The 18,167-nt window shown below is 36.4% G+C and overlaps 1 protein-coding gene across 1 annotated transcript in view; it reads left to right on the top strand.

The window, feature by feature from the left end:
- Window positions 1-18,167, top strand: part of LOC134760000 (POTE ankyrin domain family member G-like) — a 41,047-nt gene that overhangs the window by 11,862 nt on the left and 11,018 nt on the right. Inside the window, 3 exon segments of the mRNA XM_063715355.1 lie at window positions 860-930; window positions 6,747-6,817; window positions 9,304-9,470. Of these exon segments, the coding sequence (XP_063571425.1) occupies window positions 860-930; window positions 6,747-6,817; window positions 9,304-9,470 (309 nt within the window).

The following is an 18,167-nucleotide window of genomic DNA, read 5'->3' as shown; positions in this document are numbered from 1 at the left end:
TCTCCCATGTCAGCTGGAATTGAACATCAATATAAAGCATTATCCTAACAAACATCTGCTGGCTGAGAGTTTGAGTCTGTAGAGAAAGATCATTGGTCCAAGCCAGGTCTTAACATCCATTGGTTTTTCTGCCCTTGGTGTGATTGATCAACTCCATAGTAGTGGACAATCATATTATCTACTTTAATGAGATATTTATGAATAAATTTAGTTACAAACTATGACATAGTTGAGATGCCCTGAGTTATAAGCCATAAGGAGTAGGACAACTAAGAAGCAAAATTAGTACTTAATAGCATTTTCTGAAAACTACAACATTTGCATATTAGAACCTATGAACAAAATACACATTGGGTTTTATTTAGGACTCCAAGATAATTTTAGTCATAAAGTTTAGGAACAGACTATTCCATTGTTTTACTATTTCTCTGAGCATTTAAAAAATGTTATCTTGTTAAATCTTTATAACAACCTAGTGAAATAAGGCAGCAAAGTCCTCACTTTGTTGAAGAAGATGTTAAGCCTGAGAGAAGCAAGTTGTCCAAGAACAAAAAGCTGTTCATTATGGAGCTACAACTTATGCAGAGTTGGGACGCTTTCTGTTATGTCATGCTAATGCAAGTTAATTTACTGGGTCACAGTGCCCTCAATTTATGAGCATTTCACCTTACATTTTGTTCTTCTTTAACTAGAAGCTTAAAGAGAAGTTTGTAGAATGTACCCATAAGTTGATGGGATAATACTGTTAAGTTCTGATACTATGATATTGTTTGAAATACTCTAAGAATTTTACATTTGGTAAATATTTTTTATATCAGTATTAAAAGAGTAATTTGATTTATTATATTTTTATACATAGAATTTGCCAATTACTTTCTGACTACAAAGAAAAACAGATGCTAGAAATCTCTTCTGAAAACAGCAATCCAGGTAAGACTTGTGATAGTGAATTACTTTAGGTCAGTTGTCCCCAACCTTTTTGGCACCAGGGACTGGTTTTGTGGAAGACAATCTTTCCATGGGCTGGGGGAAGGTGGGGATGGTTTCAGGATTATTCAATTATATTTCATTTATTGTGCTACTGTATTTATATTATTATTACATTGTAATATATAATGAAATAATTATACAACTTACCATAAAGTAGAATCCTTGGAAGCTCTGAGCTTATTTTTCTGCAACTAGATGGTCTCATCTGGGGGCCAAGTGAAACAGTGACAGATCATCAGGCATTAGATTCTCATACGAAGCACACAACCTAGATCCCTGGATGGGCAGTTCACAACAGGGTTCATGCTCCAATGAGTATCTAATACTATCACTGATCTGACTGGAGGCAGAGCTCAGGAGGTAATAGGAGCCATGGGTTTGGCTGTAAGTACAGGTGAACCTTCCCTGGCTTGCCTGCTGCTCACCTCCTCCTATGTGGTGTGGTTTATAATAGTCCATGGACTGGTACCAGTCTGTGGCATGGGAGTTGTGGACCCCTGCTCTGGGAGGTCCTACCATAGATGAAAAAGTAAAAGTAAGGAATTTTTGATCACAAAAGAACACTGAAGCACAAGTCATGTTACATATCTTGTCCCAACAAGGTCTCACTATTACTGATTTCATTCCTCCTCATTTGAAGTTAGAAAGACATACAGTTACTTTGTTGGAACAAGATGTGTTCTTCTACCTGCTGGTTAATTGTCATGATAACAGTACTTTTGTTAGAACAAGATGCTCGGCTACCATTTGCCAAAAGATTGTCATAATAAATATACAAATTGCCCAACTCTAGGTTCAGCAGATTATAATAAAAGAAGAAAAATGTTTCACACTAACAAAAATGCTAGTATGCTGCCTGGTCGTGGACACCTAATACATTGTATAATCCAAACTGCATGAGGACAACTTTAATTTAGCGATCTATTTATCAAAGAGCTTCTGTGAGTTAGGTTTTATAAGTTGCAGGAGAAAAAGGTGGAATAAGTGTAGTTTTCATCTTTAAGGTGCTCATAAAAGAGCTGTCTCTATTTCATTTCTGTGCTTTTTCAACAGAATTTACAAAGAAAACATTTCTATTTATGTTTTCACTTGTCCACTTGACAAATAACTATCAAATGTCTTTTAGATACTAACCATTTTTCTAATGCTGCAGAACACAAACAATTAAAAATAAAGACAGGAGCTTGTTATTATCATTATAATTTTTATTATTTTGCTACTTTATTCAGTGCTTACTGTGTGCTAGATGCCCACTGGAAGCTAATGATTATAATTTATTATATATTGATTATGCACCAGACATGTGATAAGGAATGAAAGTTTTGAAAAAAAGTAGCTGTGATTTAAGGTAAGCATGCAGGGTGAGAAGAATTTTTCTAGGTAAAGAAGCAGAAGAATAATGTTTGGCAGAAGGAACATGCAACGAGGTTGTGTATTTGCCAGAAGGAACATCTAATGAAATTGCCTATTTGGCAGGAAGAGCAACAAGTGCAAAAGACAAGATGCTTGAGTGAACTTCTGAGCAGTTCACTTTTGCTAGTACCAAAAGTGTGAGACACGAGAGGTTGGGAATGAGGTGAATACTTAGCTAAGGCAAGTTTATGATAGACTTTTTAATACTATAGAAATGAGTAGGTCTTATCCTGTGGGCCATGGGAAATTAACCAGGTAGAATGCTTTGGACTGCAAATACTAGATGAACAGTGGCTAAAAGAGTAGGAGTCAGAGTTGTTTTGTTTGTTCAGTGATATCCTAAGGATCCCTCTTGTCCCTCTTTCAGTTGTGCTGTTGGCAGTGTTTTATTCACATCTCCTTTCATGGTTGGCTAATCCGCAGCAGCTCCAAACATCTTGTTCTCACAACACAACATCTCAAGGGCTGCTTTTCTTCACGTGTGTCTTTTAAACAAGGAGAAAACTTAGAAGCATGCAAGGGGCTTCCTGTAACATTTCATTCACTGGGTCACACCACACGCTCATTCTCAAAGCAGGCACTGGGAAGGCAAATACATGACTAGCTTAGAATAAACATTTATCTTTCTGAGGGTGAAGAGGGAGATAGGGATAATAACTATCCCAACAGACTTGTGTTTCTTCTGCAAGAAAGGATAAGGAATGGCTATTGGTAGGGAGCCAACAATGTGTGCTGCAGGGGCTCATTGGAGAAATTTGAGCAGGGGAGTCACAAGATTAAATCTGAGAATTAAGACATATTCTGGTTATGGTGTAAAATGGGTTAGCAAGCTTTTTCTGTAAAGGAGCAGGTGGGAAATATTTTAGACTATGTGGTCTCTGTCGTGTCTACTTAACCCTGCTGTCGTCTGCTGTTGTAGTGTGAAAGCCACCATGATGATATGTAAGCAAACAGGCATGACTGAGCTCCTATAAAACTTGATTTACAAAGCCGTAAGGCAGATTGGATTTGGCCTGTGGCCTATAGTTTGCTGGGATTGATGGAAGGTAACCATGTAAAGAAACCAGGAGACAAAGGAAGCTTTTGCAGTGGTCAGCTACAGTTTCCATGTCACACATCCTTGCACTAGTATCAATGTATTATAAGGTTTTCACCCATCCATGGTGAAATAAATAAATTTAGGAATCTCAGTTACTCATTTTAATATATTGGCCATTTTTTTGGTGTTAGGCTTTTTTCATTTGTTTTGCTTAATTTTTTTTCATGTAAGAAATAACATTAATAGTTGGCACTTTTTTAAAAATAAAAGCCATTTCATAAATGTTTATGCCCCCAGTGGCAGTGGAAATATAAAGCAGAGGCAGAAGAGAGGTGTAGTCAATATGATTTAGTAATAATTGATTGAGAAAGGCTTGGGGGACAGAGACAAATGTCAGATAATTTACAGGTTTCCACGTTGTACACTAGTATTTAACCTGGACATGAGGAAGGACCAGGAATTTTTGTGGTGAATACAGAAGGGCAAAGAGCAGCAGGTCAACGGGAATGACTAATTTTTTTCTATGCATGTTTAATGGAATATTTATGTAGGATATTTTGAGTAGGTAACTGGATAACCAGCATTTATAACTCGCATCCTACTAGTTTGACTCCATAATAAGACTTGTCAAAGATCCAAGAATCTGAAAGTTGATGATAAATGTCCGTGTGTATCACCATCAATGATAGAAAGTCAGCATCCACAGAACACAGAATTGGGACAGATTAACCTAATAGATAAAGATTAATATCAGAGTTGTGTTCCTCTTAGGGAATGATAGTCTGCACGACCTCTGTGAGTCACAGTTGCCAGAAAAGAAAGAGAACAAGGAGCATAGTAAAGAAGCACAGCAAATTCAGTCCTAGAGTTCCCTGCTTGATGTCATGTCATAATTCTGACTTCTAAAATATCATTTTCTGCAAAATGTGCTTTGTTTTTCCCCTCTTGCAGCCTGCAACCAAACAGAATCCCTTTAGCAGGGCATTTCTGTGTTCTTCATTTAAACAAAGCAACATATAAATAACAAAAAGAAGTAAGAGAAAGAGTGTTTTTTTGTATAGGCTAGTGTTTAACATAAACTTGAGAGTGAGTACCAGGATTATACGAATTTACGAACTCCGTAGGAAGACTAGATAGAAATCTAAAGATTGCTGACTCAAACACAATGTGGCTTCTTTGCTTTATTGTCACAGCTCTGAATTCACAACTATTAGTTATATTCGTATGCGCTATAACTTTACAAAGCACCTTCCCAAACCAAATATTAAGTGATGTATTATAATGTCTATGACTTATTATAGAATTGACTTTCCAAGTATTCATGAGAATTATTGTGAATTTGCTACATAGTATCATCTCAGCTGTGTCCACATGAGCTATCTGTCACCTTGTCTTAATGAATCATGGCTCACTAGGAATATTGGTTTTTGGCATTAAAATGATCTACATCTAAATGCAGATAGGACCAGGGACCACTCTTGAACATTAATGTCCAAGCTTCTTAAAATTACACTTAAGGATTTCATCATCTGACTTCTGCCCCACTCTTCATCTTTAGCCCTTTTGTTCCTGTGTGCCCTTTCTCTGGTATTGCTGAGCTGCTCGTAATGCCCTACTCACTCATCCTTCTATTGTAGGCAAATACTTTCACTCTTTCAGGCCTTGCTCATGCTCTTGCTGCTGCGTGGCATGCTGTCACCCTTTCCTGCCTTCTACCCCTTTTAATCTGGCTAGCCACAATACTTAAGTCTCTGCTTGGGCAGGTGTTCTAGAAAAGCCATCCCTGACATGCTTTATTTTCATTCTTTTTAAACGCTAACACCTAGCATGTATGTAGCAGGACTCAATAAGAAATTTCTGAGTAAAATAAAGACTGTTTTTACAAAGATGATGTTCAAGACTGTCCTCTGCAGTCTTGGAGCAGAGGGGACAGACATGTGCAGCAATAATGTGCAGTTCAGGTGGTAAAGGTGCAGTAGAAAAATCAGTGAAGTACTAAGGCAGCCTCAAGGAATTGGGTACCTGTTTATCTGGGGAAAGACATGCAGAATCAAGGAAGACTTCACATAGCATTGTTTTAAAAGATGAAAATAAGGCTGAGTGTGGTGGCTCCCACCTGTATTCCCAGGATTTTGGGAGGCTGGGGCAGGTGGATCACAAGGTGAAAAGATCAGGACCATCTTGGCCAATGCTGAAACCCCATCTCTACTAAAAATACAAAAATTAGCTGGGCATGATGGTGTGTGCCTGTAATCCCAGCTTCTCGGGAGACTGAGACAGGAGAATCACTTAAACCAGGGAGTTGGAGGTTGCAGTCAGCTGAGTTTGTACCACTTTACTCCAGGCTGATGACAGAGCAAGACCCCAGCTCAAAAAAAAAAAAAAAGAAAAATGAAAATAAATTCGTCAGAATAGTGGAGGGAAACATTTTAGATATTAGGAAGGCATTGTACACTAATAAATGTGTTAGTAGTAATTTTGGAAACCATTTATAAGGTACTGTTGTTGCAGAAAACAGGAGGCAGGAGAGACCCAGTGGGTGAAACAGGAGGATTTTATTTAGATGTGCACCAGCTCAGCAGATTTGCATCCAAAGCCTGAGCCTTGAACAAAGACAGGGCTTGACTTATATGGGGAAGCTTACAGAAGCAGAACAAAGGCAGTTAATCATCTAGTGACAGTTTTGCAATCTCAGCATAACTTGTGACCTTGCAGCTGCATTGAAGGAAAACAGGAACTTGCAAAATATATGCATTTGTAAAAATAGCTACGAGTAAATGCTGAGGGGAAGGGGAGATGGTAAAGGGATTTGTTTTCTTAACCTTGCTCTGGGATGTCTGGAGCCCATACCTGTGGGCTCTGGCTTCTCAGAGAGGGTCACCACGACCTTTCCTGGGCCCTGCCTGTTATTATCCTTAGAGTCAGAGTTGCTAAGTGCAGGAAAACTTGTTTCTGTTTAAAACTGAATTTCCTTTTCTTTACATTTACTGCTTCACTATTAGGAAGTGGAAAACAACATACTGTGTTACCTTATATGTTTCTACTGTATTTTAAAGTTGTGTTTCTCGTGATTTTGTTCATTTATGTTGAGTGGATGAATTTGTGAGTGAATCACATCAGGTCTCTCCCCAAGTGATTTGTTGAAGTTTTGGAGAATTATTTCCTAAGTAACTATTTCATGAAAGACTAAACACTCAATTTATGAAATAAAATAAAATGTTGTCTTAAATCTATTTTATAAAGGCAATAGTTTTTAAAAGTTCTAAGTGGTTCATTTTAACTTAATATATGGATTTCTCAACAGAACAAGAATTAAAGCTGACATCAGAGGAAGAGTCACAAAGGCTTAAAGGCAGTGAAAATAGCCAGCAAGAGGCATGGAAAATTTTAAATTTAAATTTTTGATTTAATGTTGTTTTCTTTGATTTAATAATATTAGATAGTCCAAATGAAATTACCTTTCAGACTAGGTTTTGAGAATCAATAGATTCTTTTCTTTCAGAATTTTTAAATAGATTCTTAAAATTTATTTTAATAAATTCAGCAATCTCATTAACAGAATAATCAATGAATTCTAATTTACATTTGATATTTAACTTAAAAACATAACTACTATAAAATGTAAAATACTCTTATTTTACATTATTTTATTTAAAATATTCTTATCTGTCTTTTTGATTAGCTTATAGCTAATCTTTCCTTTTGGAATAGAGGAAAAACAAATTCCAGAACTTTGTTTGTTCTTTTATTTTTACAACACCCTAACATGATGAGGAAAGTAACATCAATTATTGGATTATATTATTAAGCAATAGAATTATGAACAATGTAACACTGACGGTCCCTGAGCTAGATTCATGGTTAAAGGGTAATCATGGCTAGTGGTTGAAAATCTACAGTTTTATATTGTCAGTCACTGATACCAAGGCTAAAGATATATTCTGCCTTGTGGTCTCTCATTGACCTCAGCGTTTCTGTTCAGGGAGGGAACCAGGTCATAAAAGCAACCCGACTCCCTCTTAAAAGAATCATATCTATCTTGCAGAATGGGATCTTTGGTGTTAGTGCACAAACACAATAACATTCTAACTTATTTTGGTTGCAGAAAATCAGTACATATTATTAAAAGTTTTTATCCACTGTAATTAGTACACATTAGAATATATTAGAACTGGACTTAAACAGATAATCTAGATACATAACACTATCATATTACAGCATTAATTTCAATTAAAATTAAAGAATTTACATTTCTTTCTCTTTGGTGTGGATTTTGGCTCCTAATAACTTAAAGTGTCCAGTTACTAATCTTTTAAAAAAGCACTTCAGTGCACTGTAGGAGCTCACTAGTTAGGGTTTCATGAGGTAAACTCTTTTCAAGTGAGGAAGCCTTTGGAATGCTACAAATCATCTGCTAATTCATTTTTGGTAGATTTAACACATAACAAATTAACTTCAGTCTAAACAAATGGTGAAAAAGTTGTTTGCTGGTTCAGGTTTTTCTTCTCCCTTTGGCTAAGGTTAATTATTTTTCACATGTTAGTCAGAAGCCAGTGATGTGGCAGTAGCTAAATGTAGATTAAAAAGTTAATTCTTAATTTTAATTATTTACTTAATTATTTTAACAGTTAAATTTTAATTTTAATTATTTTCTAATTTTTCATTGTCCATATTTGATTACTTAAGAATATAATTATTTTAAAAACATGCATTCCAAAAGAGGAGACTTCCTGGAAATACAACAAGCAAATTAACCTTCTATTTTTGCATCTGCAGAAAATTTCTCAAGCACCAGAAATAAATAAGGATTGTGATAGAGAAGTATACCTTTGTATTCAAATGATTCTGTTGAATTAGATTTTTACGTTATGTTGTTTAACAAAGTGTAGTAAGTTTAGGCATACATGATCCTATCATGTAAGTTGCATACATCATCAGCGAAAAATGTAATACTTAACTTGGAAAGAATTCCATACGTTGAGTTTTAAAGAGATACAAACTGGAGATATTCTTTCATTATTATGGAATAATCCTGAATGGTGCTGTAAAATGCTAGGTAATGCCACTTTAGGAGCTTTGGATCAATAATTTTATCTTTCTTGGTTTTAGTCTGATTATCAATAGATAATGTGGCTAAAGAAGATAACTTCTTATTCTGTTTATCTTCAAGCTAGAAAATTGTATAGCTATTGAATGTGAAACTTGGGGAGCATCTCATTTTCTGGAATTCTATGCTTGCACCTCAGTAGTTTCACTCTGCTCCTTGTGTTGTGGCAAACTTTGGTTCCCAGGTTTCAGTGAGCATCATCATGTTTTTGATATCCCAGGAACCAAATGAAAAAAGAACGATCAAAGGCAGTGGGGGAGAAGAATATCTTAGTGCAGAAAAGGAAAATCTTCCTTTCTATTCCTGAGGCCCCACGGCGTCTCATCCTCTAAATCTGACTGTTTAATGTAAAATCTCAGTGGTAAAGACAGAAAAAGACTCATTTTGCATCTTTATCTTTTTATTTGTGTGTTCCCACGAGTCAAGTGGCGTAAATACACATATAAGATGCTGAAGAGTGGTTGGGAATAAAAGCACAAAATGAAGGAGGGCCCTTTTTGGATTTTGGAAAATTCTGTTTTATTTACTCAAACAGAAATCAAGCAAACTTTACAAAAATTTCAATGATATACTAATGACAGGATAATTACATCTTAAAATTATATAATAGTTCTGTATATATGATCAAATTTAAGTGTGAAATATTTTAATGACTAAAATAATGACAAACTGAATCAATTGATAAAATCAATTAAAAAGGTTCTTTTTGTTTAATAAAGTGATAACCATCCTTAATATCAAACTTCCACTCAAGGTTGAAGAAGAAATGAAGAAGCATGGAAGTAATCATGTGGGATTCCCAGAAAACCTGACTAATGGTGCCAGTGCTGGCAATGGTGATGATGGATTAATTCCACAAAGGAAGAACAGAACACCTGAAAATCAGCAATTTCCTGACCCTGAGAATGTAGACTATCACAGGTAAGCCTATGGCAACATTTAACAGGAGATAACTATGTGCTGTCAAACTAATCCTAATTTGGACTAATATTCATGAGGAACAAATTTTATACTTTTGCTAGGATATTCAGCCTTGCCTGGTAATCAGAAAAATGAAAATCAGCAAACAATAAGTTAACATTTTTCCAGTCATTAATTTGTTTGAAAAATAACCAGTATTGGCAAATGTGAGGCAAAAGGCATTTTCTTTTCTTTTTAGTGAACTTTTATTTTAGCTTCCGGGGTACATGTGCAGGTTTGTTATATAGGTAAACTGTATCATGGAAGTTTGGGCTACAGATTATTTCATCAGTCACATAATAAGCAAAATACTCAAAAGGTAGTTTTTTGGTCATCTCCCTCCTGCAACGCTCCACCCTTAAGTAGACCTTGGTGTCTGTTATTCTCCTCTTTGTGTCCATGAGTTCTCATTGTTTAGTTCCCACTAATAAGTAAGAATATGTGGCATTTGATTTTCTGTTCCTGCATTAGTTTGCTTAGCATAATGGCCTCCAGCTCCTTCTGTGTTGCTGCAAAGAAATGGTCTCATTGAAAAAGACATTTCGTACACTGTTGGTAAATTCATTTTGAACATTAATTTAGTAGCACATTCACACACACATATATAACATAGTAAGGATATATAATATATGTATGTTAAGGATATTTATATAGATTTGTTACATATATACTTATGTATAAGGACATTTATTACAGCATTATTATATCAAAAAATGGATCCTTATCAATAGGAAATCATCATTATCAAAAGTAAATCCTTACCAATAGGAAGTATCTCAATTTTCATACCCAGAAAATAATGTAGTATGCAACCATTTTTTACAAATGAGGTTAGATCTAGAGTAGACTGATTATTTCACAATTAAAATGTATTTAAAGCATTTAGCTTGATAACACATCTTAAGATAATTTTGTTAGAATTCTTGTAATATCTACTGTGTTGCAAATGGAAGCTACATGCTATGTTGACACTGTACCTTGTTAGCCACAAGATTGCTAGTTATTAAATTTTTGTTGTCAATGCCTGAGTGCTGAAATATTGGACCCTGAATCTGAATATTGCCAAGGGATTGTACATGGGGATCTATATTTAATATAAACATTTCAGTATATTGGGTAAAACTGTTATTAAAATATATCAAAGGATCTTTCATCTACTAAACCAGGAGTTGGCCAGCTTTTTCTGCAAAGAGCCAGTTAGTAAATATTTTAGGCTTTGTGGACTATATATATTTATTTTTTTTGAGACAGGGTCTCTGTCGCCCAGGCTGGAGTGCAGTTGTGTGATCACGGCTCACTGCAGCCTCAACTTTCTGGGCTCTAGTGATCCTCCCACCTCAGCCTGTCTACTAGCTGGGACCACAAGTGTGCGACAGTTACACCCAGCTAATTGACACTATAGACTGTAAAGTGAATAAGCATGGCTGTGTTCCAAGATTCTTTACTTACGAAAACAGGCAGTGGGCTGGATTTGGCCCACAGGTGCTAATTTGCTGACCCTTGTGCTAAAAGGAAGGTGCTGCTAATGCAGTAACTCCTATTTGTGAAAGTGCCCTGCATGTGTGACATTATCTTCCTTTGAGAAAAGGATATATTTCAGTATTCACCTCACTATGTTTTTCCACAGTGACTTCATATAATTTTTTAAATTTCATTTATAAAATAAGATTATTTTCTGCATTTCTCCCACTTTATTCCTGTTAATAGAACTCAATATTTTACTGTGATCACTTACTTTGCATATTTGATGAGTATCAACTATCCTAGAATTGGCTGATTTTTATCAAGTAAGAAATACTCTCCTTAAACTTTTTAGTATTTCTTGGTCTTTATGTATAAGCATGAACAAAATGATAATCAGCTTATGTAATCTATAAATGTTCAAGGCGACTTTTAGTTCTATAGTTTTAAGAATTTAACACCTCAGTCTGGCACTTTTAATGCCATATGTGTATAATTTTTATAACCTTTAAAATACATAATTGTTATATAAAATTTGAAAACTACACCTGTTATATAAAATGTGAAACTATTTGTCTATTATTTTTCTGAGACTGTGGAAGAAAATTACAATATTCTCAGTCATGACTCCTAAGTATGATGTCCTTAAAAGAACTAACTACACTCATGAACTCAAATTTTCTTTTCATTCACTCTTGATCTCATGCCAGTAAAGCTTCAATTTCAGCACTCTTCCAACATTGTTTTTCCTCAAGATTATCACTAATTTTTTTCTGTAATAAATCTAGGCATTTTTCTTCCACCTCATTTTATTTAATCTGTCAGCAATATTTGAGCCAATGGTGGACATCTCCTCCCTAACGGCGTCTTCACTTGGCTTTCAGGGCCTCACTCCCTCAGGCTTTTCCTCCTGCCTTTCTAGTCCATTCTTCATGGTCTGTTTTGCTTGCTGCTCCTCATCTTTCTCCTTTTGCACATTGTTGTTTCCTAGGGCTCAGTCCTCAATCTTCTTTCTTGTGAACTTTTCTTTTTCTTTTTTTGAGACAGAATTTTGCTCTATCACCCAGGCTGGAGTTCAGTGGTGTGATCTCGGCTCACTACCACCTCCACCTCCTGGGTTCAAGTGATTCTCCTGCCTCAGCCTCCTGAGTAGCTGGCATTACAGGTGCACACCACCATGCCTGGCTAATATTTGTATTTTTAGTAGAGACAGCATTTCCCCATTTTGGCCAGCCTGGTCTCAAACTCCTGACCTCAGGTGATCTCTCTGCTTTCGCCTCACAAAGTGTTGGGATTACAGGTGTGAGCCACTGCACCTGGCCCCTTGTGACTTTTTCTGCTGTGTATATGCTAGTGATTTCCAAATATATGTCTCCAGCTCAGATCTGTCTCCTTAATTTCAGATTTCTATATCAGCCTGCCTACTTGATGTCTCTATTTGGTTAGCTATTGGGTGTCACACACTTGTCAGATCCGAAATTGGGCTACTGATGGCCTTCCTGAAATCTACACCTCATGTAGTCTTTCCTACTTTGGTTAAGGGCCACTCTTCCAGTTGCTCTGCCAAAAATCTCGGTGTCATTCTTGACTCATCTCTCTCTGTCTCTCTCTGACACCTCACAACTAATCTCTCAGTAAATCTTGTCAGGTCTACCTGAAAAATATGTCCAGAAGCCAGTCATATCTTGTACATCTGAGCCAACCCCCTCTGTAGTCTAGATGAGTGTCATAGACTGAGAATTGATAGTCCTGGCTTTTAAAAACTTCCATTTTCATCAATTCTTAACTCAGTGGATGTATTTAAAACATAAGTCAAATTTTGTCATTCCCCTGCCCCAGCCCTTCTTATTGTCCCCCATTTCACTCTGAGTGCATGTCAAAGTTCCTGCTAATTATCTCCTTTGCTCTGCTTCAGCCACACTGAATTCTTTTTGTCACTTATCTACCCCTAGTGCTTAAAGACTCCAGGCACACCTCTGTACTTGGCAGTTCCTTGTGTCTGTAATGCTTTTTCCCCAGATATCCTCCTAGCTTAGTCTTTCCATTCCTCCAGTTCTTTATTTAAAACCCGCTTTCTAAGAAAAAGAAGAAAAAGGGTAAAAAGAAACACATTAAGGAACAACCAGTTTCTGAGGAAGAACCATGTACTACCCAGACGCGTCATGCTTAAGATTCAATTGGGAGACTACCAGGGATGATCTCTAATGTAATCAAGGGAAGGTTCAATGAAACAAAGTGCTTTATCATCTCTAACTTCAAACCCATTTGTATCTTGACATCAATTCTGTTAACCTTATATCATCATTTCTTAGAGTCTTTGATTTACAAATAACAGGTTTTTTGTATTAAAAAAAAAAATTCCCTTTCTCATCAGGGACTTTTCTGACCATTCCATCTTTCCCACCACCCTCCCCATCAAACACACAAACATTGCATTTTCCTGCTTTAGTTTTTCTCCTTTAACATACTGTATATTTTGCCTTCTCTGTCTGTTGTTATTGTGTGTTTTTCTCACTCTCACGAATAGGGTTTTTATTTTTCACTACTATATCCTCACTGCCTAGGAAAAGGCCTAGCATATTGGACGTAGCTACCTAATAAATACTTATTAAATGAGTGAATGGAGCTTATCCTGGGTATACTGTTTGATTGATTCTCACTTTAAAAATGTCTGACACGGTTCACTGTAACACTTTTGCCTGGCAATTATATGCATTTTTAAAATTGTTTTGGCTCTTTATAATAAGCTGCATTGTTTATATTAATTTTTTTTTGTTTTGGGAGAAAAGCCCAATATTGTGGTTATTCACTATTTATTCTTTTACTAGTAATCATAATTGTAATTATGGTAAACTGAGTCAGAGGAATTGCAAACTTTACTGGTATTTCATTTTATTTTATTTATTTATTTTTTTGAGATGGAGTCTTGCTCTATCGCCAAGGCTGGAGTGCAGTGGCGCGATCTCAGTTCACTGCAACCTCTGCCTCGTGGGTTCATCCATTTCTCCTGCCTCAGCCTCCTGAGGAGCTGGCCCTTGCATAAGGTGGCCACACAAATTTTGGAAGCATTCCATATTTTGTGCAGTCACTGGAAGGTCATTTGACTGTTCGCTGACTAGCTCTAAGGAAACTGTGAATCAAAGCAAAATGGGTGCCACCAAAATATTGAAATTGTGATTTGCACTACACAAATCGTCATGTAAGGTGGTCTGTGAGATGACACCAGAGCCAAATAATGTGTGGGGTGTTGTGTGCAAAATATATTGTTAGTATGTATGTTAAAAATTAGAGACTGTCAATTTGCAACTTCCTCATGGAACCTAAAAAAAATAAAAGTAGGGTTTTGGTCTCCCATGTCAGCTGGAGATGAACATGGATATAAAGCATCATTGTAACAAACATCTGGCTCAGAGTTTGAGTCTGTAGAGAAGGATCATTGGTCCAAGTCAGGTTTTAACATCCATTGGTTTTTCTGCCCTTGGTGTGATTTGTCAACTCTGTAATAGTGGACAATCCCATTCTCTACTTTAATGAGATATTTATGAAAAAATTTAGTTACAAACTATGAAATAGTTGAGATGCCCTGAATTGTAAGCCATAAAGAGTAGAACAACTAAGAAGCAAAATTAGTACTTAATAACATTTTCTAAAAACTACAACATTTGCATATTAGAACCTATGAATAAAATACACATTGGGTTTTACTTGGGATTCCAAGATAATTTTAGTCATAAATTTTAGGAACAGATTATTGCATTGCTTCACTATTTCTCTGAGCATTTTAAAAAATGTTATCTTGTTAAATCATAACAACCTAGTGAAATAAGGCAACAAAGTCCTCACTTTGTAGAAGAAGACATTGAGCCTAAGAGAAGCAACTTGTTCAAGAGCAAATAGCTGTTCATTATGAAGCTACGACTTATGCAGAATTGGAACACCTTCTATTACAACAGGCTAATGCAAGTTAATTTACTGGGTCAAAGTGCCCTCGATTTATTTATATTTCACCTTACTTTTTTTCTTCTTTAAATAGAAGCTTCATGATAAGTTTGTAGAATGTACACCTAAGTGGATGGGATAATACTGTTAAGTTCTGATATTCTGATATTGTTTGAAATACTCTAAGAATTTTACATTTGGTAAGCTTGTAGATCAGTATTTTAAAACAGTAATTTTATTTATTATATTTTTAGACATAGAATTTGCCAATTACTTTCTGACTGCAAAGAAAAGCAGATGCCAAAATACTCTTCTGAAAACAGCAACCCAGGTAAGGCTTGTGATAGTGAATTACTTTAGGTCAGTTGCCCACAACATTTTTGGCACCAGGAACCAGTTTTGTGGAAGACAATGTTTTCATGGACTGCAGGAAAGTGGGGATGGTTTCAGGATTCTTCAGTCACATTACATTTATTGTGTTTATATTATTATTACATTGTAAAATGTAATGAAATAATTATGCAACTTACCATAATGTAGAATCAGTGGAAGCTCGGAGCTTGTTTCCCTGCAACTAGATGGTCCCATCTGGGGGCAAAGGGAGACAGTGACAGATAATCAGGCATTAGATTCTCATAAGAAGCACACAACCTAGATCCCTCAGATAGGCAGTTCACAACAGGGTTCATGTTCCAATGAGTATCTAATGCTATCACTGATCTGATGGGAGGCAGAGCTCAGGAGGTAATATGAGCCATGGGGAGTGGCTATAAATACAGATGAATCTTCCCCAGTTTGCCTGCTGCTCACCTCCTCCTTTGTGGTGTGGTTCCTAACAGGCCATGGACTGGTACCAGTCCGTGGCCTGGGAGTTGTGGACCCCTGCTCTGGGTGGTCCTACCACAGATAAAAAAGTAAAAGTAAGGAAGTTTTGATCGCAAAAGAACAGTTAAGCACAGGTCATGTTACATATGCTTGTCCCAACAAGGTCTCACTATTACTGACTTCATTCCTCCTCAGTTGAAGTTGAAAGAGATACATTTACTATGTTGGAACAAGATGTATTCTTCTACCTGCTGATTAATTGTCTTGATAACAGTCATTTTGTTAGAACAAGATGCTTTGCTACCATTTGCCAAAAGATTGTCATAATAGATGTATAATTTGCCAAACTCTAGGGTCAGCAGATTATAATAAAAGTATAAAAATGTTTCACAGTAGCAAAAATACTAATGTGCTACCTGGATGTGGACACCTAATACATGGTACAATCCAAACTGTATGAGGACACCTTTAACTTAGCCATCTATTTATCAAAGAGCTTCTGTAAGTTAGGTTTTTAAGTTGCAGGAGACAAAGATGGAATAGATGTAGTTTTGATCTTTAAGGTGCTCATAACAGAAGAACTGTCTCTATTTCATTTCTGTGCTTTTTCAACAGAATTTACAAAGAAAATATTTCTATTTATGTTTTCACTTGTCCACTTAACAAATAACTATCAAATGTCTTTTAGATACTAAGCATTTTTCTAATGCTACAGAACACAAATGAAAATGCAGACAGAAGCTTGTTATTATGATTGTCATTTTTATTATTTTGCTACTTTATTCAGGGCTTACTGTGTGCTACATGCCCACTGGAAGCTTATAATTATGATTTATTGTATGTTATATTGATTATGTGCCAGACATATGTGATGAGGAATGAAAGCTTTAAAAAGAAAGGAGGTAGGATTTAAGGTAAGCATAGAGAGTGAGAAGAATTTTTCAAGGTAAAGAAGCAGAAGAATAATGTTTGGCAGAAGGAACATGTAACAAGATTGTGTGTTTGCCAGGAGGAACATCTAAAGAGATTGCCTGTTTGGGAGGAAGAGCAGCAGGTGCAGAAGACAATATGCTTGAGTGAACATGGCAGGGTTTCTGAGCAGTTCACTTTTGCTAGTACCAAAAGTGTGAGATACGAGAGGTTGGGAATGAGGTGAATACTTAGCTAAGGCAAGTTTATGATAGACTTTTTAATACTATAGAAATGAGTAGGTCTTATCCTGTGGGCCATGGGAAATTTACCAGGTAGAATGCTTTGGACTGCAAGTACTAGATGAGCAGTGGATAAAACAGTAGGAACCAGAGCTGTTTTTTTTTTGTTCAGTGATATCCCAGGGATCCCTCTTGTCCCTCTTTCAGTTGTGCTGTTGGCAGTGTTTTATTCACATCTCCTTTCATGGTGGGCTAATCCGTAGCAGCTCCAAACATCTTATTCTCACGACACAGCATCACAAGGGCAGCTTTTCTTTACATGTGTCTTTTAAACGGGGAGAAAACTTAGAAGCATGCAAGGGGCTTCCTGTAACATTTCATTAGCTGGGTCACACCACATGCTCATTCCCAAAGCAGGCACTGGGAAGGCAAATACATGATTAGCTTAGAATAAACATTTCTCTTTCTGAGGCTGAGGAGGGAAATTGGGATAATAACTATCCCAACAGACTTGTGTTTCTTCTGCAAGAAAGAATAAGGAATGGCTATTGGTAGGGAGCCAACAATGTGTGCTGCAGGGGCTCATTGGAGAAATTTGAGCAGGGGAGTCACAAGATTAAATTTGAGAATTAAGGCATTGTGGTTATGGTGCAAAATGGTTTAGCAAGCTCTTTCTGTAAAGGAGTAGGTGGGAAATATTTTAGACTATGTGGTCTCTGTCATATCTACTTAACCCTGCTGTCGTCTGCTGTTGTGGTGAGTATGAAAGCCACCATGATGATATGTGAGCAAACAGGCATGACTGAGCTCCTACAAAACTTTATTTACAAAACCACAAGGCAGATTGGATTTGGCCAGTGGCCTATAGTTTGCCGGGATTGATGGAAGGTAACCATGTAAAGAAACCAGGAGACAAAGGAAGCTTTTGCAGTAGTCAGCTGTAGTTTCCATGTCACACATGCTTGCTCTAGTATCAATGTATTATAAGGTTTTCACCCATCCATGGTGAAATAAATAAAGTTAGGAATCTCAGTTACTCATTTTAATATATTGGCCTTTGTTTTATTTGGTGTTATGCCTTTTTCATTTGTTTTTCTTATTTTTTTTATGTAAGAAATGACATTAATAGTTGGCAGGATTTTTTTTAATAAAAGCCATTTTGTAAACATTTATGTTCCCAGTGGCAGTGGGAATATAAGCAGAGGCAGAAGAGAGGTGTAGTCAATATGATTTAGTGATAATTGAATGAAAAGCCTTGGGGGACAGAGAGAAATCTCAGATG

Source organism: Pongo abelii, chromosome 15 (genome assembly GCF_028885655.2).
Source record: "Pongo abelii isolate AG06213 chromosome 15, NHGRI_mPonAbe1-v2.0_pri, whole genome shotgun sequence".
Classification (NCBI taxonomy): domain Eukaryota; kingdom Metazoa; phylum Chordata; class Mammalia; order Primates; family Hominidae; genus Pongo; species Pongo abelii.
This window is presented reverse-complemented; position numbering and strand designations above follow the sequence as displayed.